Source organism: Siniperca chuatsi, linkage group LG17 (assembly GCF_020085105.1).
Source record: "Siniperca chuatsi isolate FFG_IHB_CAS linkage group LG17, ASM2008510v1, whole genome shotgun sequence".
Lineage (NCBI taxonomy): Eukaryota > Metazoa > Chordata > Actinopteri > Centrarchiformes > Sinipercidae > Siniperca > Siniperca chuatsi.
The window spans coordinates 11247977-11274083 of NC_058058.1; the positions used below are offsets into that span (position 1 = coordinate 11247977).

General features: G+C 41.0%; 1 protein-coding gene across 6 annotated transcripts; it reads left to right on the top strand.

The window, feature by feature from the left end:
* ubap2l (ubiquitin associated protein 2-like) lies at positions 1-25866 on the top strand. Of its 6 annotated transcripts, none has more exons than XM_044172631.1 (30): positions 1-93; positions 1479-1616; positions 2495-2572; positions 3683-3793; positions 4898-5072; positions 6102-6203; positions 6363-6408; positions 9465-9509; positions 10350-10456; positions 10778-10837; positions 10936-10988; positions 11188-11273; positions 12099-12279; positions 12439-12637; positions 12824-13143; positions 13243-13415; positions 14359-14461; positions 15232-15271; positions 15420-15609; positions 15750-15816; positions 16066-16393; positions 17571-17659; positions 17780-17833; positions 17953-18034; positions 18751-18968; positions 19406-19511; positions 20821-20946; positions 22410-22477; positions 22652-22846; positions 24411-25866. In XM_044172631.1, exons 2-30 carry the CDS (start codon positions 1521-1523, stop codon positions 24504-24506), a joined length of 3594 nt encoding a protein of 1197 aa, XP_044028566.1. In that variant the 5' UTR covers positions 1-93; positions 1479-1520; the 3' UTR covers positions 24507-25866. The 6 variants fall into 6 exon arrangements, with proteins under 6 accessions (XP_044028566.1, XP_044028565.1, XP_044028569.1 ...); XM_044172630.1 differs by lacking the exon at positions 1-93 and adding an exon at positions 107-271; XM_044172632.1 differs by lacking the exon at positions 1-93 and adding an exon at positions 917-940.
* The last annotated feature ends 241 nt before the right edge of the window (positions 25867-26107 follow it).

Consider the following 26107-nt stretch of genomic DNA (forward strand, 5'->3'; position numbering starts at 1 on the left):
TGTGTGATCACATGTTGTGGGTCCCGTTTCCTCGAAGCGCTCTGCAAACCACGTGACGCAGCTCTCCGTGGTGTCAGAGTGGAAAAGAAACAGGTAAATTCAGTCTCTCGCTTATTGTGTGAGCGAGTCGGTTCGTTATATTTTCCCAACTTAGTAGTATTAATTTAGAGTTCAGGAATTATATCCTGTCCTAAATCCGACTAGAAGGTCGACAACGAGACCACTTGTCGGTCGGTTGTGTAGCAGTGTCTAATATTAAGCCGGGTTTCTGGTCAGTATCGCCTGTTATTTATTTTCATTTTAGGGGCCTGCAGGCCTATCTTTTAGCCTCGGTGATTTCTATGTCGAGAGCCCGGCCATCAGATTATACTGGGGCATGAGTGGTTGTGAGTGGTGGTGCAGTTTATGAAGCTGCTGCTTTGCTAGCATAGCTAACTGGCTAATGTTGCCTAGCTATGCGAAACGACGCTAGTTCGTTAAGTTAACATGGCTAACCGTCGTTAGCAGACAGCTAGTGGACAACGGAGTGGCATTGGGCGTTTTTGGTCTGGTCGATCGTGAACGCTTTACTGCTTGCTAGTATCTGATTAGCTAGTTAACTTGTTGGTTATCAAGCTAAGTCAGCTAACGCTAACAACTCAGCGCTGCATATATAGCCAGTTATCGGCACTCTGGTTAGCTGGTTAGCGAGCGGCTAACCAGCCAGTTAGCCTCGTTGTCGCCATGAGGTGAAGCCGTGAGAAGCGGAAGCCCACCGAGATTTTATACGCTGGATGCTTTGCCCTCAAGTATTAGCTAGTTGCCTAGCATTTTGGCCATGTGGCTGGCTAGTGGAATTGGATATGTTCGACGGGCCCTGGCTTTAGGCTTGTTTGTGGGCTAGTCCAAACAGGGTTTTACGTAACGTGTGCAAGATTAAGGAGTCGCTGTCGATAGCAAGGTTAACAGTTTGCTATCGAACAGAGATGTAGTTGACTGTCTTACGTATGATTGTATCTTGTCTCTCTCATTTGATGTTCAATACAGTGATCTCGCTATCTGTCATGGGCTTTGTGATCATATACTGTCGCTTCACAATATAGGTTAACTGAACACCACCATGGCTATTTTGATATAGAAAGCGTTGCATAATGTTCTGAAGATGTAAACAAGTTGGCTAACGTTGTGCACTTGAAGCCTTTAGTGCAGCAGCACCCAGTACACCGTGGCACTCTTGCTTCCCGGGTCAAACCCCCGGCTAGCTTTGGTTTTAGACATTGCCTAAGAAATGGGCTGAAAACACCCTTTGTCAGTGTTTTCCAGGCGTCTCTGGGAACAAAGCTGATGGTGTCTTCTTGATACCGCAGCTTGCTTCCTCCCACTAGGCAATAAGCTAAGTCAGTTTGAGGAAGTAGTATTCAAGTGTACTATACATGTACATGACATAAGTAGGTCATAGTCACAGCTCTGTAATGCATCTCTCATCCTTTTCTCCTCAGGTGTTATTCCTTTGTAAATACTGTTATTTGTATATACTGTAAATGATGACGTCCATGGGCGGGAACCGAGCCCGGGGCAGCTGGGAGCAGACACAGGGGCAGACGCAGAGCCAGACACAGCACAAGCAAAGGCCTCAGGTATCCCCACTCACACCGCCTGTCACACTGACTAGATGCACAATGATTTGCACCAGGGTTTAATATAGGCCAATCAAGGATTACTTAGTGTTACTTGTTTTGTTAAATGCAAAGTTTCTGGCTACAAAGCTACATAGTACACACTCCATCATTCGGGACTGTATTATTCAGTATAACTTTTTGCCAGTCAAAGTCCCTTTACATATCCTTTTGATAAATTTCAAGTAGACTAAAGTTAGGAATGCACTACAGGATAATCAGGACTGTTGACACCATGTTTTGGCAATTGGGATGGGAATCCCTAATTTTAGGCATTAGGGATTACAGCTTCAGTCTGAACTACACTGATCAACTCAGTCAGTCACATCACGCAAGTTTGATAGTTACAGTGTAGTGTGTGTGTGGTGATTGTACAGTCTAACAAGACTTCTAATAGCCAAGGTTTTTAAATATCTAATAAGTTCAAGGTTCAAAGTAGAATTTATTTTATGTATGCAATACTAATACTTGTACAGGGGAACAAAATTGTCACAGTAAGAACAGATACAATATAAACAGAACACAAGTACAAAGACTGTAGAGCACAAGTAGTATTTAGTTAAGTAAGCCTAAAGTGGACACAGCATCTGTGTGCGCCACCATGACAGAAGAGCAAAGAAAAGTCTTTTCCCAGTATAACGTAACACTGTAACCAAAGTAGTTGTTGAATTTCAACAGTTAATAACTACTTCAGAGCTAGACCTAGAGATTTTATAAATGGCTAAATATGAGTTTGTCCTTTCTGTTGGTTTTTTTTTTTTGTTTTTTTACAAGAATGTAAATCTTCTGCATCTGTTCGTGTGTTGCAAATATTGGATGTTTCACTCCTCTCGGAACAGGCTACTGCGGAGCAGATCCGACTTGCGCAGATGATTTCAGACCACAATGATGCAGATTTTGAAGAGAAGGTCAAACAGGTCAGCAGATGCACATCCTTTTGTCCTACTTTCCTGTGTAGTAGTTCTTCCTCGTTTGAAAATAGTTAAGTAGCACTACTTTACTTTTTAACACGGGTACTTACGTCTGTTGTGTTTTGCATTGGGTGTGTATGTGTGACTCATTATGCTTTGCAAATTTGGTTTATTATCAAGCACAGAAAATCAGTGACACAGCGCTCTTTGCATTATATTAAGGCTGCGATGTTGATGGATTGTCTGAACCATATGAGTCTCAAGAAAGGACTATATTGAAATTTGCATTCTATGAATAGCCTTAAAATTTCTTAATTAGTGATGATAAAATCCTTGAAGTATTTTATTTATTTATTTTTGTAAGGCACAATCCTCAATGTCTCATTCAGTTATGAGAAAGGGACCAAGCAAAGAGCATTTGTGGTCCTTTTCTTCCTTTGTGCTTGTGTTAAGAGGTTAAAAATCTGAGGTGCCTTCCTGGATATTACTGGCTGCTGTAATTAAGTGAATCTCAGCAGTTTCATGCTTTTGACAAACTAGTAAACTGCTCTAGCTCAACTCTATCATACAATTGATATCTGCATTCAGGCCAGATTACTTTTTTATCCTACCCATGTAGCTTTAAATTTCTTTTCAATGTCATTGGCATTAAATCATATGTGATCTGTCCACATTAATGATTAATGAACTGCATTTCGTTGCCTTGTACTTGTACATGTGTAATGACAATAAAGTTAAATCTAATCTAAGAAAGACCCTAAAATAGCATCCAAGGTCAGAAAGTTCTGTATGCAGGTCATCTGGACCTTTTCATAAGAAAGTTTCTTTTGCATACTCGATGATAGTGTGCAATAATTTCAAAGACATTGACAGAAGGCATGATGTCAGTCTTTATGGAAACTGAACCTTGTGTTCAAGCTACTGAAGTGACTAAGATGCTGAATCCCTGCTGGCAGCAGGCGTGCTGTTTTGTACCTAACCCTGTGTTGTGATGTATGTTTGTTTTTAAAAAAATGTTCTGCATAAGTCTACATAAGAGCCTTTTTTATGTACGAGATGCAAGGAGTATCAGCCAGGGGTCACCTCTGTCTCCTCATGCCACTCCTCCTTTTCCAGCTGATTGACATCACAGGCAAGGACCAGGATGAGTCTATGATCGCGCTGCACGATTGCAACGGGGATGTCAACAGAGCCATTAACGTGTTGCTGGAGGGTAGCCCAGACACTGTGAGTATTGGCTTTGTGTGAGGGCTTAGCGCTGTGGGTGCCAGATTCTGGAGAAATCAGTGCCACACTGGGTTAGATAACTATGATATTGGACTAGCAGTTTGCGCTGTATGAGTTGGGCTCCCATGAAGGTTTAGCATAGTATGAACATGGACCAAGACAGTTCAGACAAAGCTGCATATAAACTCTAAACACATTTTCTGTACTTCCCCTGTTGGTCAGTTTGTCACTACTGCATGCCCCTGTTTTCACTGACCTGTTGAGAAAAACAAATCCTTTCACAAATATATTACTGTCACACCTTATCAATGAAATTATTTAACAAGAGTTGAATACAGTAATCGACTGATAATTTCATGTATGACCAGTTCTTAAAAATTGCAATGTATGAATTGGTTTTGCGGCACAAGTGCAGCAAGGGCCAACTAAATGAGACCTCATAGTTACATACAAGCTTTAATATAAATGTAATTAGTAGAACATAGGAGGAAATTGAAGCCAGAAAGAGTGGAAAAGTGTCTTGCCAGCACATTAATCAGACCTGATAAGGGGTCGTCAGCTACTTGGATTGTCAAGATACAGGCTCAGTTGAGAGACTTTGAAATGAAATAGTTCAATATGGCTTTCTGGGAATTTACAGACAAGAGGAACAGAATTTGTTTTTGTTTTCACTTTGTAACTTAAATTAACTGCTTCCACGTCTGTCCCACATAACTTTAAGTTGCTGCATCTTTGAGAAACTCAGAATTGGAATCAAACTCAGAAGTAGTCAGACACAGACTTGACCACATGGTGAGAAATGATAAGATCACCAGAAAAAAAACGTTTTAGAACTACTTGGCTCACTTCAATCAATTTTCTCAAGGCAATGCCATACTGACCTCCAGGCAACACTCAACATCCAACCTGATTGTTTATGAATACATGTCTTTTAGTTTTGATCATATTTTGGCTGGGTACATTGTTGTGTTGGCAGTGGTCTATAAGTACACTTAAATTGACCTTCACTTTTCTGTCTTGATGACTCAGTACAAAGTGAATGAGTACAGCAGTACATTGATTTAAAGGACCAACAGTGTACTGCTGTCTTTATTTCTTCCTAAGGATTCTTGGGAAATGGTAGGGAAGAAGAAAGGGGTGTCAGGCCAGAAGGAGACCAGCCAGGCAGAGACCGGGGAGGAAGGCAAAGAGAACAGGGAGAAAGGAGGAGAGAAAGATGTAGCACGTCGTCGAGGTGGAGCTCCACGCAAGGGCCGTGGAGCCAGCAGGGGACGAGAGTGTAAGTGTTTACCATTCCTTTACTGTGGCTTCACTTTTTTATTTTTTAGGTGTTTTATAAAATATAAATATGTGTTTTGCCAAACAAAGAAGTGGTTGCAGTGTTTTAGAGTTATGTAGCATGTGCATTTTTCCACTTTTTTTTTTTTTTTTTTTTTTTTTGGGCTTACTGGTATCACCATTTTTCTCTGACAGATCTCCATGCTCTTGACACTCAAGAATATATACATATATATATATATATATATATATATATATATATATATATATATATATATATATATATATATATATATATATATATATATATATACCAATTTTCCATGGGTTGGGCTACTTGCACAATGAGCAAACTTTACTTCTTGTATTGCCTTCTTGTGGGAACAGTGTGGCTACTGTCTGTTAGATGAAGTTAAGATTAGAAATGTTGCACAAATGCCACAAAATTACTGAAAGATGAAAATAGGGTGCCTTTTAAAAATGGCCGTTTCTTGACCTCACTGACATGAACGCGCGTTGACCTAATCAGAGTAGAATGACAACACATCTTGGTTTGAAGATAGACATCAACATGTCGTAGGTCAGCTCCATTATCCCCTGCCTTGATGCAGCTAAAGTGCGCTATTCAAGGGCGATTTTAAAAGGATACAAAGTTGCAGTTGCATGTTCCGTCTCTGCCAACACAGCGGTAATCACCTATTTAGTAGCTTTTTATGTTAAAGCTCTTGTTTCCTTGCATTTTTCTTATGGTACCGTCTAGTCATTTGCAGCACACCAGTAGACCCTTCGTAGCCCTAATGGTGGTCCTGAAGGGGGGACAGTGTGTGCCACAGTAAATGTTAGCTAGCAAGAGATTCCTCATTAATATTCATTTTTGAATGAAGGGCTATTCAGACTATCATACAGTACCACAATTTTTGATACAGTTTCTCTTCAAACTACAACATATTTTAGTTTAAATTATTATTTTGACATCTGCATGCAGTATGGTGTCTAAATCTGATGCCATTGTCTCTCTTATTAACTCCAGTTCGTGGTCAGGAGAATGGCTTGGATGGAGGCAAGGCTGGAGTACCTGGAAGAGGTGCAGAGCGAGGCCGAAGGGGAAGAGGCAGGGGAAGAGGGACTGTCGGTGAGTGGCTGCAATCCTCTTTCGTCGAACCCGTTGGAGACAGAAATGTATCTAATCAAATGGGGAGGGGAGTATTTTTTTCTTAAACAGCTGCCATTCTTTCTTGTGACAATAGTTGTCAAACCAAGAAACTGAAGTAAGCTCTTGTTGTCTCCCCAGGAGTATCTGGACGGCGAGGAGGCAGATTTTCGGCGCAGGGCATGGGGTAAGCGAACACCTGCGTTGCCTAAAACCAGAGGGCCTTTTGTTCCACTTTTACCTGTTGCCATGGTCACCAGAGAGCAGGACCCCAGCCTATTGTTTAGCCTTAATCCAAAGGAGGGAGGACATATGTCAGCCAATTGGATGGAACAGTGTGGGCCGAATATCTCTCTTCAGAGAGTGCAGTGTCTAAACATTTTATTTAGAGTCCAGTTTTGATAGATCCACTTGGAAGGATGTCGGGGACCAAATTGGTTAACTTAAACAGTCTCTGCTCTCTGGTCCTGGGCTGTAGCATAATTCAGTTGTATTTTGCTTGTTCTGTGTCAGTTTGTGTGTGTGCGCAGTAACAATAATTATGTCAGTTGATGAGTTACCATCTTATACTGGCAGCTTGACTAGTAGGTGTCATAAAAGAGGAAGTACATCTCTCAACTGTGATGACTTTCTTGACTCATTTCATTGGCATTGTAGACTTCATTTGTCTTAACAAATTTCCTGCCTTGGAGGATAAGCAGTCAGATGTGTTGTGATGTTACTCTGTAGTGTTAGATCTTTAAATCTTGAGGTCTGCTGAAGTAGCACATATGATATGATGATATGATGTGGCTTTCTCTAGTGAGGTCAAGTGCCGAGTGGCTTCCTCCCAAGAGAAGCCTGAATGTAATTTTTGCTCTTACTAAAACAAAGTATTGAATGTGTACTTCAAAGCTAATGTAACAGTGCCATAAATATATATTTGAACACAGAAGCTCTGAAAGTAGAGGCATGACCTGAGTGAAACTAAAAATGTTATGGTGTAATTCACAGATGTTTGCTCAAGTGGTGGTGCACACAATAACTATAAGGTTACAAAACCTCATGTCTTTATGGTGTGTGTTTATCTGCTGTGAAAATGTCCTTCAAGTCTTCAAGTATATTTGTAGAGTGTGGACCCAGATATTGACTTGCATATCTCAAGGAATTCTACAATATGACTTGTTTCATATTGGTTATAATATAAGCTTGTTTTTGGTGAGCTGAGTGCTGGGGCTTCCCACCTGCAATCGCATGCAGTGCTAGCTGAGGTGTTTTCAAATTACCTAACCCCCCCACCTCACACCACACAATAGTTCGGTGATTGCTTTTGCTTCTTGCTGCTAGCAGACACAGTTTACCAGCTTGGCTTCAGCGTCAGTGACCTAAATGAAACGCGTGGCTTTAAAGGAAGCTGTCTTGAAGCAGAAAGTCTTTGATCAGTTTATTACAGTGTGATAGGATGGTAGTGGGCAGGTTTGCATCTGTGCGTGTATCAATGGTACCTTGTGCATGTACATTTAATATGATGCTAAGGCAGCTTGTACCATTCACCTCGCATACAAATATTCTGCCTAAAAATGTTAGTATGCACTGAATCAAATTAAATGATGCGAGGGAAGGGAAGCGAGTACCACACTTCATTACTGATGAATAAGCTGATCAAAGAGATTTGTTCTAAAGTTGGTGTAAACCTTAAATGACTAGAAAGATAGGAGGAATATTGATAAATGAAATCAATATTATCCACAGATCTTGTTTTTTAGCCAATAGCAGATTATATTGTTTTTATTTCCAGAGGGAAAAATTTTAACAGTAGCTTGCAGATGCAGAAAACCTCACGGTGCCAAGAATCTCAGACACAAATTCACTCCCTCACTCACTCTTTCATTCTGTGGCCAGTAGGAGGAATGAGGAGGTATTGAGTAATTAGTATGATGGGTGATGCTAGCTGGATAAGTCGCAAAATGGAAGTTACATGATACCTGTGTCATTAAGCATAACCCGTGTAGCTAAGTTAGTCCTACTTCACTAAGGCTACATTAACGCTGATAGCCAAATTGGATTTTTGGTATGTTCAGAATGGATTTACATATATTAGATGTGGAAATTATCATGGTAACAAGAATCTCAGGCAAATTCGTTTTTATTATTTAATGCAATACAGAAAATACTCGATATTTTCAGATGTTGAGAGTTGAAAGTTTGAGGAAGTCAGTGGAAGCAGTGAAGTAATAGATACATTACTCTTTGCCTCTTGTTTTAGAATTGTGCTTAAAACATAATTCTGCTGTCTTATTTTTCACTTTGTAGGAAAATAGGGATAGTTTTGCGGGTGTATTTATTAAATCTAAAGTGTTGGCTCATCGTTTCCATCATGGTTTTTAAAATTGTATTGAATTGATCTTGAATCACTGTCACATACGGCAATGTGGATATCTCATCCAGAGTGGTGTTGGCCATAACTGCAGCATGTAACATGGCGGCATATATCAACCTCTTCCATTGCTGATGTTGCCTGGTGTAAAGGAGATGCATTCATTATGTAGCCAGTTGTATTCACTTGTACCATAGCATTGGTTGGCTAATTTACAGTGCTGCCTCTTTGGGGTAACTGTTAGCTGCCTTTTGTATTTGAATTCTTTAGTTGAGTTTGCAGAAAAGAAACCGAGGGAAGAGATGGGAGTTGCTTTGTTGTATCTTGTTAATATTGTAGGACACAGCAAGTATGTGTTTAGTCATTTTCAACTTTTTAAGAAAATAACAGTGAGATCAAATAGTTGACTTAAGATGGAGATTGCTTTCAAAGGAGGAGATATTGAGTGCTGACTGATGTATTCACAACAGTGTCCCGTGTGGTTGTTCAGTAATAGCTTTGAGATGATGCCATTGTGTGACGGTACCATTGAAATTCCTGAGATTGTTTGGCCATAAACTGCATCAATGAAAATATTACTGCATTTACTCTTTTTTTAACTGCTCTCATCTAGCAACAGTTTTTGTGTTTGTGGCTGCATTGTGTATACTTGTGATGACTTGGGTTTCTTGGACTGTGAATTTACCCACCATGACTAAAAGCACACTGGCTTGCCTTGCATTGTAGAGTGACTGACAGGTGTAGAGTGTTTTTACAGTACTGGCACAGGCAGATCGAAGGCATATTGCTTACGCTGTTGCTCTGGATGGTGGTCTGAAAAACAAAAGCTCTTTTACTTTTACTTTGTTGTGCTTCTTGTAATTGTTGCCATTATTTTTCCTCTAAAGCCAGATTGATAAGGGGCCCAGATATGATATTGCAGGAGGTGAGAGGTGAGTGCATCGCCTCTGGTGTGTCTATTATTCTTGCTTTCTATAGGGAGACTTTTGAGTGCCATAAAACAGGATGATTTAATACAAGACATTATCAAAACAGAAAGTATTACTCCTCATTATATTAATAGGATATGAAAAAGATATGACCTTCCTGAAATTTGATGTTAAATCTGTTCACGTAAGCCACCATAAATGCCCTCAGATTTGCACAGGAAGGATCTGAAGGAAAGCTGCTTGGCTTGACTCAAAAGAAAAGTGTTGTTCATCATGTTGCTAGGTTGCACTAGCTGTAATTTTCTCAGCGTACACGGATGTGTCGGATTAATGAAAGACATCCAGTACCAGGAAAGAATTGTTGAGGAACAACAAAAACAGTATTAAATGCTTAGACCTCCTTATTTGCATGTCTTGACTGTACGATCTCTCAAAGACAGTAATGGTTACACTTCAGTCTCTTATAATATCCTCTTCCTGTCTTCTTCTGTTACAACCTTAGTCACTCCGTTCTGAAGTGTTTCTATTAGCTAAAAAGCCTAATGATGATAACGGCTGTGCTGGGTATTTATTCATACAGTACTGATAGTGCAATATGCAAGCACAAAACCAACTAGATCACTAGTGGTTTGATGCTCTTAAGAATTGAACTGGGGTCTGTTTCTGCTTAACATTTTCAAAACTTTGACCTATAATAGGTAAGTTGAAAAATGGACCTCAGATTTTTTGTGTGTGGGCACCCAGCTGTGACTGATGTTTTTGGTAGTGCTGACAGCCCTTCAGCTGTTGGTCAATACAAACATTGAATTGTCAACTCAACCCTCTTATCGCTTTCTTTCCCAGAACATTCAACCCTGCTGACTATGCGGAGCCAGCCCAGACAGAAGAAAACTATGGGGGGGGGAGCACCTGGAACAACACAGGAAGCATGGAGATGGAGGAGGGAGCTAGTAAGTTAATTTATTAAGAAAGCCCTCCAATAAGAGATGTTAATCTTATCAATGAAGCATCTGTTTACCATCCAAACAATTTTAAAAATCATGCTTAGCATCCCAAAGAAGCTCCTGTGGTAAAGATGAAAGGAAGGTTCACTTGCTTTTTGATGCTCTGTGTAGAAACTTTCATCATCAACCATGCACACTTTACAAATACCAGAATCCCAGACATATTGTATTCCTCTCAGATCTTCACATCCAGAAGTCTGTGTCCAGTTGACTAAAGGATAATCATACATTCAACTTTGATCTCCTCACCTCTGTCTTTTTCTCTAGGGTTGGAATACTCTGCAGGAGAGGGAACAAATTACCCGCCCAAGTTTGACTCTGCTCCTGGTAAACCTGCCTTCACTTCTCTGTTGTTTTTATGCATCCCCTATTCTGTTTGAAGCTCTGCCCATTTCAATAGTATTGATCTGTTTCTCTTTTCATAGGTGCCTGGAGGACTGCCACAGAGGAGTGGGGCACTGAGGACTGGAATGAGGATGTGAGTGTTTCTGGGCTTAACCTCACGCAACTGCTGTAGCTCTAAATATAACATCAAGTTATCACTTCTAAAGAGAAATTAGATGTTATAACAGATTCTAGCACAGTTTCACTGATGGAAGGCTGGATCTCTTTTTGAATCCAGATGTTTACCTTTTGTTCTTCCAACTATAACTCGTCTACACTCTCTTCCTCTGCAGCTGTCAGAGACCAAGATATTCACAGCTTCCAGTGTGGCGTCCATGCCTCTGCCTCAAGAGAATGTTACCATCACCAAAGGACAGAGGTGGGTCACTTGTGCACTTTATTAGCCTGACTCATGGTTTCCAGCATATCGCTTTTCCAGGAATTGGTTGAGAGAAAAATTACATTTGCTTGGTTTCACTGTTTACTTGTTCAACTGGAGCTGTGACTTTGTCACTCCAATCACTTTTAATGAACTTAACATATCAATGTCAGTCTGGCATTTAACTTGATAGATACTGATTGTTGAGATGATTGGTGATTCATTGATTTGTTGGGCAACATAAAATTGATCCATGACAAGTAAGCAAACAAATCTCTCAAAAATAACCAAATAACTTTTTAATTTCTTTATTTTTATAAATGTTTTTAGTAAATTAAGTCATTTTCACATTTCATATAGTAAAGGCTCAGTAAAGGTCAATCAAAAATAGTTGATAGATTGATAATCAATTAATTTAAAAAATAGTTTACAGCCGAAACAATTTCTTGATTTAATTTTCTGTAGACTGATGAATCAATTAATCTGCAACTATTTAAATCAATTGGCAACTGTTTTGATAATCAATCATTTGTCAAATGTCACGAAAATTGGCAAATATTGAATGGTTCAATTATGCAGATTTGCCGTGTTTCCTTGAACTAGCACTATAGTAAACAGAATATCGACGGAATTCTTTTTTTATTTATTTTTTTTATACAGTTTTCTAATGTTTTATAGACTGCATATTAATCAATAATTAAAATGATCGGTAGTTGCAACTCTAAAATAATTACTTGTATCCGTAGTGAAAATAAAGGTTCAGTTGACGCAGTTCATGTTTTAAATGTCGCCTTGTCATAATTTTATATTTCCACCTTGCTATAGGATTGACCTTGCGGTGCTCCTGGGGAAGACTCCCCCGTCCTCCTCCTCAGAGACAGAAAACCCCCCCATGGAGGCCACCCAGCCCCCCTCCTTGCCCCAGTCACTGGTTTTCAGCAACTCCAAGCAAGGGGTGCCACTCTCCCAAACATCCTCCAGCACCCCTTACACCCAGCACAGCATGGTGAGTCTCACAAAAAAAAGACACTTAAGCATTTTTTAATTATGTGGTTATATGCACCCAGGCTCTTAGATTTTACTTACTGATGCAAATTATCTCTTATCTTTTAAAGCTCAACCACTTTCTAACCAGTCGTTATCTAATAATCTACCAACATTGCAGGTCAGCATGCTGAGCAAGGGTTTCGGGGATGTGGGGGATCCTAAAGGAGCTAGCACGGGGACCACTGGCTCTCAGTTCCTGGAGCAGTATAAAACAGCCCAGGCACTGGCCCAGCTGGCAGCCCAGCACTCCCAGACTGGACCTCCCAACACAACCCCTTCATCCTGGGACACCAGTGCCACCTCACTGGGACAATACGGTGAGATGACATCCTACTGTAAATATATCACAAGTTATGAATCAAACTAAAAACCCCTGTTTAAACACTTTCTTCAGTCCCCTTGAACATGTTAAGGATAATGTGTATGTAATGTAGGACAATCCAAACTGCCCTCTGGGATCTTTTTTTTTTTCTAACTTAATTTTTTTTCTCTCCATTTTCCAGATATGAAGACTCAGCCAGAGTCTGCGATCCATACACCATTTACAAAGCGGCAGCCCTACCAGGCCGCCACCTCAACCTCGTCCATGTTGGATGTTTTCCTGCAGGACAAAGGCCTGTCTCCTTCCTCCTCATCTTCTTCCTTACCCCAACAAACAACATCCTCACCCCATGCGCCGCCTGCTTCCTCCCTTCCTAAAATGGCAGCCGTTCCTTCTCTTGGTCAGCAAATTTCCCCCAGTTCCTCAGATGCCCAGAGTCCACTGCCTTTGCAACAACACAAACTCAAACAGCAGAAGAAGAGGACCTCCATTACAACAAAGGTAACATTCCTTGGTCCCTGGATCCAGGATTGTTTCTTCAATCTGAACAGACTCAAAGGATTTGGGCCAAGTCTAAAAATGTTCTTTAATCTTCCTTAGATTCCTGCAATGGCGGTAGAGATGCCTGGCTCTACAGACATCTCAGGCCTCAATCTTCAGTTTGGAGCGTTGCAGTTTGGGTCAGAACCAGTTCTACAAGAGTATGAGTCCGCCCCCACCACCACAACACCAGCCAACCAGGTTCAAAACAGTCTCTACACTAGCCCCAGCAGGTTGGTACATACCAAAATACAAATCTGCAAAGGTGTTCCAACATTTGCACAACTGTACTGTGAATATTTTGGAAGAGAAGAAACCATATCCGAAACACTCCCAGGTCAAAAGAAAGTGTTTTGTAGTTTTAAAGGTGGGGTATACGATTCTGGAGAAATCCAATACCATGATATAGAGCGCCACAGCAACAATGACACAGGAAGTAATATAACTTTAGCTAGGTTGTGGGTTAGCAAACTGTCCCTACAGTTGCTGCTGCAAAGCTAACAGCCAGAGAGGACGAGACAGTTTCCTAGCCAGCAAACCAGCTCCAGACAGCGAGACTCACAACTGTCCTGCTACTATAGCAAACATCTCAACAACAGCATATCTTGGCAAACTAGAAAATAAGCTGAATGTCCGTGGGAAAGTCAATTAACGTTACCTGACACACAAATCGTGGCTGGAATAGTGTTGTGTGGCTCGGTCCGAGCCACATTGTTTGTTTTCCCATTTACAGAACCAGGGCTGTGTACAAACACCTGATTTTTTATTTTTTTTTCCCAGCACGCACACAGAACAGACAGCTAGTGGACAGTGAGGAGATATTTGCTGAATTTGACAAAAAGACCTGTATTGAATTTAAATTGCATAGCCCACCTTTAACTTATCCATACGGTATTTAATGTCCTGCCGTCATGCTACATGGTGGCATTTTTCTATTTACAGTAGACCAGAGGAAACGTATGGAAGCGTATAGACTATAGTCAAATGATAATGTAAACTTGGAAATGTAATTCCACATTTAATTTTCCACATACGTATGTGTTATTTGAGTAAAAATGAAAATGCTTGCTTTAAAATTTAAGTTGCGATTATCAATTTTCAAGTCAGAACCACTAATTGGTCTCTAAGAACACAACCAAACTTGTCTTGTCAATATCATTACAATCCAATCTGCAGTGAGTCGACCAGCCAGATGGACCTGTATGATCAGAGAGCGTCTCAGACACGGCGCTACCCTCCGTCAGTCTCCTCCTCCCCTCAGAAAGATATGCAGCCCAAGGTAAGGCCAAAGCTTTCCTTCTTTTCACTTAAACTGATCAGTATAAATATGTGTAAATAATTTAATATGGCCTTGTGTTAGTCCTTCTGTGGAGTGGCCAATGTGGACAACTTGCTTAACCCCCACTTGGTCCTGTGCAGCTCAGTACTAGTGAAAGGTTTTGGTTTGCCTGGTGTGAATGTTCAACTGTAAAGATTGTCCATCTGATTTAAAAACTTAAATATACAGAGCTCCACACGAATTGCATCAATCAAAGTCACAGGTCGTCACACAATCATGGAAAGGAAAATTATGATGCCCTATAAAAAGTGACGTTAACCTAGTTGTGTGTATGTGCACGGAATGTAAAAATATCAGGATCCCCTCAGGTATTGACTTCAACACCCTTTTTGTAGAATGTGTGTTTCAGGGGTTCTAAGGTTTAAAGTTCCTGTTCACCCTTTATTCTTTTTTTCATCGCTAAATTAATTTAGACATCATTAACCTGAACTCAAGTGTTAAAATTAACAAAGGAGCAGGTATTCTTAATAAACTGTACATTCTGTGCAAATGGTGTTACTCTATTCCCTCATTGTTTCAGCTTTTTGTTTTATTAGGTTGTGGTCATTGTAATTGCAATTCACCACTGGTTTCAAACCTGACCTGTAGTTAAAATGTTTGTCATATCAGACAGGCTTCTTAGTTTCCAAGAGCCCAATACCCTTCAACTTCTTATCAATGGCCTGTTTCCATAGAAACGTGTGAGCTCACCTTCATTATTGGTTTTACAGAATGGCTTCAGTTCAATACAAGGAACACAGTCTGTGGAAGGTAAGTGTCTATTTACAAGCTCTTTTTTTTTTAAACTTAAAAGCTTTGTTGAAATTGTCTGAGACATTTGCCACATACACTTTTTTTTTTCCTTATCACTCCGGGTTGGAATTTATTCCAGAAATCTTTTCTCGCTCTCTCTCCCCAGCTGCAGCAGGCTCTGCAGTATCAGTCAAGCCAGCCTCTGATTCAGTCACGCAGGCATCTGTCTCCAGCATGGGCACATTGACTGACAGCTCTGCCTCTTTGTTGACTACATCCAATCAGACATCCCTTAGTGCTCTGGGGCACAGTGAAGACCTGCCTCCAAGCACCATGCCCCCTCCTCAGCACAACAAGTGAGATGCAGCTAAATTAACACACATAATAAAGTAGGAAATGAGCTAGTATCTTGAGTTATGACCTCTGGGTATCGGTAAATGTAATGTGATTTGGTGATAGTTGCGACGTGATCTGAACCTTCCTGTCATTTTTACAGCTCTCACCCATCACAACAGAACAGCCTTGCTCCATCTTCAGTCCGGACATCCAACTCAAGCTTAATGGTGAGCTCTATATATGTTCTGTATTAAATCAGAACCTATCATGTGGATGTAGCATATTGTCTTTAGCTTTTTAAAAAAAAAAAAAAAATGTATGACCATTAAATGAGTATATTATGTTTTTTAACCAGACAGTAGGGCAGCATTTCCTGTGATGCAAATGTACACATTAGATGTCCATTCACTCTAATGGAAATGTAATCTCATCAATTCTAACCGCATCTTGTTCTCTTCTTCCTTCCGTCTCTATAGCATCCAAGTGTAGACGGTGACTCAAGCCTGCACTCCTCCTCCTTCCCTTCCTCCGTCTCAGCTGTGCCATCTTCATCAGTCCCCTCCTCTTCCTCTGTGGCTGCTGCTGCGCAGGTGTCGCTAGGGGCCCCTCAGGCCTCCTCTGTGGGCTCTGCCACAGTTTCAGCCCCCTCCGGCCTTGGCCCCGTCAGCAGTCTGGCCATGGGCCTCAACACTGCCTCCATGGGTGCCCCAGCTGCAGCCGCCGCCACCATTTCAGTCTCCACGACGGCCTCCATTCCTCCTTCAGCTACTTCCTCATCCACACGCGGCTCAGCAGCATCCTCAGGTTAGACATAAACACAGGCACAAACATGTCAGTGAAAAATAAACTTTGTGTTTGATATCCACTCCTCTTCAGACAGTGGACCATCCAGATATTGCATTGTGAAAGTATTTTAGCTTTTCTTTTCTCTTCATGTTGTCTGCCTTGTTCACTTTAATTTGTGCTGTCAATATACAGGTAACATTACCAGTGAGTTAATTGTAGCCTTGGTAATTTGGTGTCAGGGCTTCACAGTTCTGAATAACTTGCTGGTAAAATGGACTGTCAGGATTATATATGCATCCATAGTTGGGTTTCATCATAAAGTTGTCATCGCTGCAATTCTGCCTCAGTTGTCGTTTGCCACTGAGTGTTTAAAACAAGTAGAACAACAGAAAATAATTGCAGGAGAACATTACGTAGAGCTTGTCTGTGGTGTTAGTACTGTCCTTCCCTCATTTTGCACTGGTTTGATCAAAGCTATATATTTGACCAGGTGATAAATGACTACCTCTCTAATCTCCTTGTGCCTCTGAGAGCTTGTTGGTGATGTATAACTGTGTAACCATTATGGTTGTTTGTGTGGTCAGGTGGTAGGGAATTTCTGGCAAATTCCTGTGGCTTCATCATATTGTATTTTGCGGGATGTTCTGGGGTGTTTTGAGGATGTTTTTTTTTTTATAAATGTGTGGCATTACCCTGCAGTGGTGCAACTATGGCCAAAAGATTGCTTGAGAAGTATGTGCTTTTGACAGTGATCATCTTTTAATTAAAAAAAAAAATCAATAACAGAATGTGAGTGTGACCCTTTTTTTAAATTTGTAGAAGCGCAATGTTTTAGTCCAAATTGGGGTTGGGTAAATTGGTTTCCATTTCCTCACAGTCACTGGCGGGGTTTCGATGATTCTGACTCATCGTGTTCTCAGTTTGGTTTCTGTCTCACACTCGCACGTTAGATTTGTTTTCCTCTGTACTCCCTCTGCCAGTGCATAGTTTGTCACATGGTGTATTGCAGTCTCGTCATTTAGTAATGCAGCTTAGGGAGAATGATTGATTGTGCAGCCCTTCTTTGTCTGTAGCTTATGCTGTGATTTGACACTGGCAAATAAGGATACCTGTATACAGTATTTTCAGTGTGCACAGTTAAGCAAATGGTAAATTAATGCAGTTTTCAATGTTTTTCATGGTTTTGTGCATACAGGGAAAGCACCTCCAAACCTGCCACCTGGAGTGCCCCCTCTACTGCCCAACCCATACATCATGGCCCCTGGACTACTGCACGCCTACCCTGTAGGTTCCTGCTAGGGTTAAGTCAGTCTTTGTAGAGTCTGAGCTTTACCTCTGCTTACCATAGTTTATGTAATTGATTTATAGTAATATTTTTCTGATGCATTTCTTGCTTTGTCTCAGCCTCAGGTGTACGGCTATGATGACCTACAGATGCTGCAGACAAGAATACCGCTGGTAAGTTTTGTTTTGTGGAAAGTCTTCAGCAGCTGCAATAAAAAACATTATGCACAAGTCCTACTTCATTGCTTCATGGCCTGTATTTCTAATTTATAAAAAAATATTTTTCTCTCAAGGATTATTACAGCATCCCTTTTGCAACTCCCACAACAGCACTGACTGGCAGAGAGGGCAGCCTGACAAGCAACCCTTATTCTGGTGAGCCATCCTCTAACAATTATGTCTTTTAAAAGTTGAGCTGTGTCTGTTCAGCAGTTAGCTGCATGTTGAAGAAGGTTTATGTACTTACCTGATGAAGGAACTGTTGATATGGAACACATTTTATATGATAATCCTCAAAAAAAAAGTGTAGTAGGGTAGTTTACTGAAAAGTTTGGGGGTGTGATTGATAGAAACTAAGCCTGGCAGGATGACAGTGCACCTAACTGTGGTCACACATTGGTTTTATCAGGATAATATTGGCTACATGCCTTTTTATCAACAGATTTAACTAGATATAATAATCTAGATTCTAAATGAATAATCTAAGAAACATTTAGAAATGGCACTTCCAGTATGTCCCCAGTCAGTAATTCAGGTATTTAAGTGACTATTGCTGTCGAAGACTACAAATGCATTCCCTATTTAAAAAGATAGAGGGCAGTGGGATAACTATGAATGGTTTTGGTGATGACTAGCTGAGATTGTTCCATCCAGGGCATGAATGGTTCAACATCCTATAAGATATGGCACCTCACAACAAGCCAAAAATTGAGGGAATTCTTTTCAGCTTATTTTTATTTCTTATTTTTCTAAATGTCCTTTGCTAATTTGTGATGTGATTATTTTCTTGATCTTGTTTGCAACATTTGTACTGAAACATTTGTAGTAACTTCCCACTCTGTCCTGTCGTCCTCTCTTTCCTGTATGTGTAGGCGACTTATCAAAGTTTGGTCGAGGTGATGCATCATCTCCGGCTCCAGCCACCACATTAGCTCAGACACAACAGAACCAAACCCAGACACATCACACCACACAGCAGCCCTTCCTCAACCCCGCGCTGCCTCCTGGCTACAGCTACACAAGCCTCCCATACTACACTGGCATGCCAGGCCTGCCCAATACCTTCCAGTACGGACCTGCTGTGTTTCCGGTGAGAACTTAAATCTCCACAAGCTAGCTAACTTGTTTGCTTCCATTACAGTCCTGCTCCCACCCTGAGTGTGGCTATTTTTTCTCCCTTGTTTTTAATATCTTCTCATAAGGAACAGACGGATTATAATATGATGTGGAAAATGGGTGGGTTTGGACAGAAGCAAGATTGTAACAGTGGCTAGCAAATACAATTTGAGGTGTGCATAAATGTTCTACAGAGGAAGAGATGATATTGGTGTGCCTATGACCTTTCCTCTGGTGGCAGTATAAGATTGCATTTTGAGATTTAAATTCAAATATTTTCTGACCCTTAACAAGAAGAAAACTGGATTTTGGTGACTCCACAAGACAAACTCTGGTTACCCTTTTTAGTTTCTGTTTTTCCCCCCTTGCTGACTTGATGACATTGCATGCCATGGTTTTGTTTTTGTCCAGGTGGCTCCTACCTCGTCAAAGCAGCATGGCGTGAATGTCGGCGTCAATGCATCAGCCACACCCTTCCAGCAGGCTAGTGGCTATGGTTCCCATGGATACAGCACTGGTGAGACACTAAACCATATTGAAACGTCATGTTCAGAGGGTCATGCAGGTCCTGCTCTATATACTTGCATACCAATAACTGTGTGCTGATTCTCACAATGCGCCCATTGATTTTTCATTGGTGTGAAGTGCGTATTTCATTTGAGTCCTTCAGCATCTACAAGCATAAACATGATGCTTGTGTTAAGACGTTTGTTATGCTTCTGTCGAGACAGTTAATGGTTCATAAAACATTGTCTGCTGACTTACTTGAACTGTTGACCTCAAAGTTCAACTAACTGTTTTCAAATTGACTAAGTTGTGTCAGAATATTTGAAATGCATCTGCATCTTGTGCCCAGTTTTCATTGCCTATACACACAAGGACCATGCCTCAATAATTCATCTGTTTTATAATGTCTGTTTCTTTTTATTAAATGGCTTCTCATTATATAATATATGGGACTGCCATTTAAACCGAATGGGGAAAGGGAAGATGGGCTTGAACAGTGACACCTGGCTTTACCAGTTTAAATAACAGAGGGGTTAGATTGTCGGTCTCCTGCTGTCATCCATAGCTTGCTTTGCTCATTTCAGAAAGTGGAGTTTGCCCCCAAGGCTTCACCTTCCGCAACATCTCCTGCACACACATTCATCCTAAACACATCAACAAATGGAGCATATGCATTATTTCTTATTAGGACTCCCCTTTGAGCCCATTTTCTTTCAGCAGTTTTATATTTTCCCAATGGCCTTACGGTATCTGCTCCATCACTTTATATTCTTTTTTTATTTTTCAGTGATGCTGTATTTTATTTTCATACTTTAATTCATAACTCAACATCCACCTTTGGTCACTACATGTGCGACACCTATTTGTTCTAAGCTGCACCATCTGCTGCTTTCTGCCATCACCCAACTCAAGCTCACTCTCCACCACCCCCTACCCCACCCCCCACCCCTCCCACACACACCCTGCCTGCCCCCTCACTTCCCCCACCTCCTCCCCTCAGACTTGGGTCAAATAGTACTTGCAAATGATGTTGGCGTTGATTCTGACCTGCTTGTTGTGCCGGATGGGCAGGCTTTGCCAGAGAGGACAATGCATTTGGTGTCAAAGTTCAGATATTTAAGTATTCAGATGTCAGTATAGTCTGTTTCCTAGAGGATTTGACACTATTTGTATTGTCAGTTTGGTAAAACCTGTCCATGTGGTGCACAGTTTCAAACAAACGCTATGAATTATTTGCAAATGCTATCTGAGGCAGGTCTGCTTCCCCTGCCTGGTGTGTCTAACGCTGTGGGCTGCGGCTGTGTGTCTGACTGTTGCAGGCTATGAGGATGTGGGCCAGGCTTCAGGGAGTGGGGATTTCTGTAAGGGCGGATACGGCACTGCCGTGGCCGCTGCCGCTTCTGCACAAAACAAGCCAGCCAGCTCTGTCACCGGGCCTGGAGTCGGTGAGTGCCGCCACGTGCCAAATTAAAAGAAAAAAACCCTGTCCCTCCCGTCTTCCTCCTTGTGTTACCAACCATCCTTCTCCCCCTTTGCTCTCGTTCCTTTGCCTCATTGCTGATGAGCAGTGCCTTTGGGAAGACCCGTCACATTACATACGCTTTTAGACAGCCCAGTGCAGCCTGCCTCTCTTACAAGCCTTGTCTGCCATTCTGTCTGTTACCTGTTCTCATCCAGGGCAACTCATCATCAATCCAGTCTGGTTTATATATTCTAGACAGTTATGCTGTGTAATAATCAGGTTTAGAGTCAAAAATGTGGCAGGTCACAAGGGCTGTGGCTGCCATAAACTGATGAGTAGCTGTGGTTAATGCTGTCCCATTTTCCCTCTGTGTTGCTTGCTTTTCACTCATGTCATTGCTGGTATGTCCATCTCCAGAGTATCGAGTTCACTGTCCTGTGGGTGAAGTAGGTTACGACCCAAGAGAGAGAGGGCAACAAAATGTCTATTATTTGATCAAACAATGCTGTCCTATATAAGGCTGTGTTAATAAAAATATAAGACGCACACGTTGTTGCGTAAATGTGATGGCAATTATGTGTTGGTCTCATGTCTGAATAAGTACCCAAGACACTTTTTCAGAAAAGTTGCAACAGCAATCCTACTAGCTTGGACCTAGTAATTATTCTGTAACACTTATAGCACAGGACAAGTCTGAATCGTTATCAGATTAACGTCAAGACTTCAGCTGCGCACAGGGATGAGCGTCTTCTGTGCTGACAATGGACATTACAACAGCAAAATATGCTTTAAAATCCATCGCTGATGCAACCTGTAAAAGCACAAACCCATCTTCTTACTTAATATCATTATATTCCAACTCACCGCTTTTTTGTAGCAGTGCCACAGCTTAGAGTTGGAGTAATTGTATGTTGTTCACACCTTTTTTAGGTTGTGTTCACACTAAAATATGGATTTCTGCTTACAGGTTGCAATAGCATGATAACACACGGTGGAGGAGGAAGTTGGATGTCATGTTAGACCTGTCACTGCACTCACATCATGATGATTTCTTCATGTGATCAGTCCTCTTGCTCACAGATTTTGACTCTCCTCACCCTGTCTCTCTCTGCTGTCCTCACTAAAGGGAAATTTTTACTGAAATCATCTATGAAGTTACGCTGACATAGATGTTCACACTTAAAATTTCCCAGGATTCTTTTGTTTTTTTTCTCAGACGCTTGAATTGCAGTCAGTGTTCCGACAAATATATTGTGTGTCTATAGAATTATAGATTAAATTCCCTGTTAGTACACCATATAGCAATTATGCTGGTTAGATCTGAATATAACCATGTGGCTGGTCATGGTTTGCTTGGTGGGTGTTCCTCAAGTCGCCTTTACAGCCTCTGTTTTTTTTCCCCCATTTTTGGACTAATTTTGTCTCCTGTCTCCTCTGTCTCTGCAGGAGTCTCTGTGACATCAAGCAACACGGGGGTACCAGATATTTCAGGGTCTGTTTACACAAAGACGCAGGTAATTACAGATCATACATGTTGAGATAAATATTTCAAGCCCTTCCTCACAGGAAAGGACTTCTTGTTCCTCCATTCACATGGGTATATTGCATTAAAATTAATGCAAGAGACCGACCGGATATAGTTTGAATCAAGCAAAAATGTCTGTTCTTTGTCTCACTTCTTCCTGCAGTCGTTTGAGAAGCAGGGTTTCCATGCTGGCACGCCAGCAGCTTCGTTCAGCCTGCCCTCGGCTCTGGGGAGTGGGGGACCCATCAATCCCCCGGCTGCTGCTGGCTACGCCCCTGCCCCCTTCATGCACATTCTGGCACCACACCAACAACCCCACTCTCAGATTCTGCACCACCACCTGCAGCAGGACGGACAGGTAGTGTACATGCTTTTGTTGTTGTGGTTGTCTCCATCTGTTGGTGTCTCTTTCACACCTGTAGTTATGGTCAGTTTGTCCAGACAAAGAATAAAAGAAAGTTGCCTTTTTTAGTTCTGGTTGGTTTCTGTTCACACAGTTTTTATTATAAACTATGTAAGAGGAGTGATCACGAAATCATATGGACTGACAGGAAACTCATTCATTGGACAGTTTTAGTCACTGTCATCTTGCACCACTGACACTACAGGGACCCCCGTGGGGAAATCAAATTCCAGTGACTGACAGCAGATCATGCAGCACTTCACTGCACCTTATATTTTCACCTATCTTCGCGGGTTTCACAGAGCTCCCTAAGAAATATGAGCATTATTAGATTAAACTGCACCTGCAAAATAATGACTGACTGGTAGAAAAAGGACAAAAAAAGAGACGTTGTGTACCATATTATTACGAGAGAAATGTTCCTGTGTGGGCACAATGCGTCCCTTTTTTTTTTAATGAGGAACTGCCAAAATACAGACTCAACCTCAGCACACCTCTGTTTTACTCCTTTCAACCTTCTGGTGCATCAAGGAAAATCCCTGCACTCACTTGCTGAAGCGTATACTTGTTACCATGGTTACAAAATGATCAGGTTTTTAATTAATGCGTTCAGAGTTAGCTTGGAACCAGACTGAGTCCAAACCGAGACCTTCCTTTTGAAAGCAAGGCAGCTTTATTTATGTAGCACATTTCAGAAACAGACCATTCAAAGGGCTTTACTTAGGCAAAAAAGCATTAAGCAATAAAAAAAACAGGATAAAATCAATCAAAATAGAATAAAATTACATTTAAAAAATTTGATAAAATCAAATAAAATACAGTTTGGTTCTGACAGGAGGTACAACCAATTGACAGGCTGTCTTGTTTAGTCCACACCAGAGTTTGATTGACAGCTTTCACACTGGCCCAAATTAACCAAACCGGCAAATGTGCCAGAGTTTGTTTGAACCAACCTAAACAGGTTAGGTGTGAAAGCATTGTGATGATCTTCTTGAAGGATCCAAATGTAAAGCCCACCAAGCATCACATTCTATTATTTATTTTATTCTTATTTGTTTATTTAATAATAAAAATAAACTTTAACTGAACATTGAATAAAGATATAAAGATACATATAAACATTGTTGCATAGGAAGAACTAATGCAACAGATGTAATGTATACAGGGTGTCTAGCTGAAGCTAATTTGCAGCCCCTGTCCTAATTAGGCTTTTAGATTCAGGTTAAAACAACTAAACAAACAATGGATAAGACTGGTTCTGGATTAAAAACATCTCGTTGTCTTGTCAATAAATGTGCACCTACTTACTGTATACTCTCACCTGTATGTCAATGCATACACAGTCATGTACAAGTAGATCCATTCAGAACTCTTGCAATCCCATTAAAAATTGTTCTTCACGGATTAATCAAAGTGTATATAGGTTCATTATGTCACTAAGCTACACAATATTTGAGCAAACACATGGCATGAAGTGACAGCTCTCAGATGAACTCTGTCCTTTCTCTTCTCTCGACAGAGCGGCACTGGACAGCGCAGCCAGAACGCCTCCATTCAGCAAAAGTCTCAGATCAACAAGTCGGCATACAACAGCTACAACTGGGGTGCAAACTAACATCCACTGTCGGGGCCCCCCACACTGTTGACAGAAGCAAGAAGGGGGCTCGTCACTCCTTCCGCAAACAGTCGCCACATATAAACTCCCTCTTCTCCTGCAGAGATTCCCTCCCCAGTCTCTAGGCCCAGCACTCCTGCAGCTCTGACTGCGGTCAGAGGAGGTGCTGTGCCGAGAGAACGAGCACTGTAATGAAGCATGGGTGGGAGGGACAGGAGGGGCTTAGAAGAGAGGGGAGATCAGAGTTAAGTGGTTATAGAAATACACCGCCAAGAGGTGACATATTGAGTGTTGGGAATTTGTATTGTGTTAATCCCCCTGCCCCACCCCCTTTTTTCTTTCACTTGTATGTAACATAGAACTGTTTTCTAAAAGAATGAACGTTTTCCTGTATGGTCTTTCTCTTTTCTTTTTTCTTTTTTTCTTCCCCCACCCCCTTTTTTTCTTGCTGATGGGGAGGAATGAAGTAATATCTGAAGGTGGGGGGGGGGCAGGCTGGTTTTGTGTTTCTCACCCCCAAATCCCCACTCCTTAATTTTGTTGGAAACTGTTCCCTCCCACACAAAGTACCCAAACACAATAATTTGCTTAATTGCTGTTAAATGTTTTTTTTGTTTGTTTTTTTGTTTTTCATTTTTGTCATTTTAAGTTTGAAGAAACAATTCTCTAAATTGGTAGAGTTGTGAAGTTTATTTTTTACCAAATATAGATATATTATATATAAAGACATATAAGCAAGCTCACTGGCTTGGACTGTGAGGAAAGGGTGTTTGTCATGTGACTGCGTGCATGTTTGTACACATGGGGGTTGTGTACTGTGCTTTGTTTTTTGCCTAGCACAGGATTTTTCATTATCCAACACTTGTACAGTAACTGTGTTCCCTTGAACTATAAATATATTGCATAAAGGTCCCACTTCTTCTGCAAGAGATGTTGAGAAATAGGCCAATACACACCCAGTCTGCCTTCCAGTGTGTTTTATTTTGTTTCTGAGGCCCCCCACCTCCTCCCTGCTCCACCACCTGTCCCCCATTATAAGGAAACCTGCAACATTGAATACTGATGGACAGAATTGTACTATGGGTTTTTTTTTGTCAGTGATTTTTTTTTTCTTTTTGTACTGTGCGTTTTAAAAAAAATTTAAATGGATAAACTTGTCTTGTACATATATAAAAAAACACAAGTACTGTAGTCCCTGTTTGTTCGATGGCTTTCTCCTTTTCCTTCTCAAATCCTTGCAGATTGTTAGCTTTTTGTTTCATATATTTTTTTTATTTTGTAAAAATATATAAATATTAAGTAAATAAACAAGAAAAAGACATTTTCATCATTTTGGATGTGAATGTCTTTTAAGAAACTATATTTGTTTCTCATGTGGCTTGTAAATACAGCAGCATCTCTTCTTCCAACAGTTTAACAGTGATGCCCAGTGTTTGTGTGTGTTGCTGAAGGCTGGCCTTAATTCATCTGACAGCTTGAAACTCTAATTCACTGATTCTTCGATATCAGCATAACAGTGAATTGACAAACACTGTAAGAAGAAGCTTGTGCCATCAAGTGTTTAGCACAACTGAAACCATCTGACTCTTTAGGCTTTAGGG

What these genes read in the sequence shown, in the direction of transcription:
- ubap2l (XM_044172631.1), top strand. Translation starts at nt 1,521, where the DNA reads ATGATGACGTCCATGGGCGGGAACCGAGCCCGGGGCAGCTGGGAGCAG. An exon ending in TTTTCGGCGCAGGGCATGGG is followed by an intron (nt 6,409 to 9,464) that starts GTAAGCGAACAC and finishes TTTCCTCTAAAG; the next exon opens with CCAGATTGATAAGGGGCCCA. An exon ending in CTGAGGACTGGAATGAGGAT is followed by an intron (nt 10,989 to 11,187) that starts GTGAGTGTTTCT and finishes CTTCCTCTGCAG; the next exon opens with CTGTCAGAGACCAAGATATT.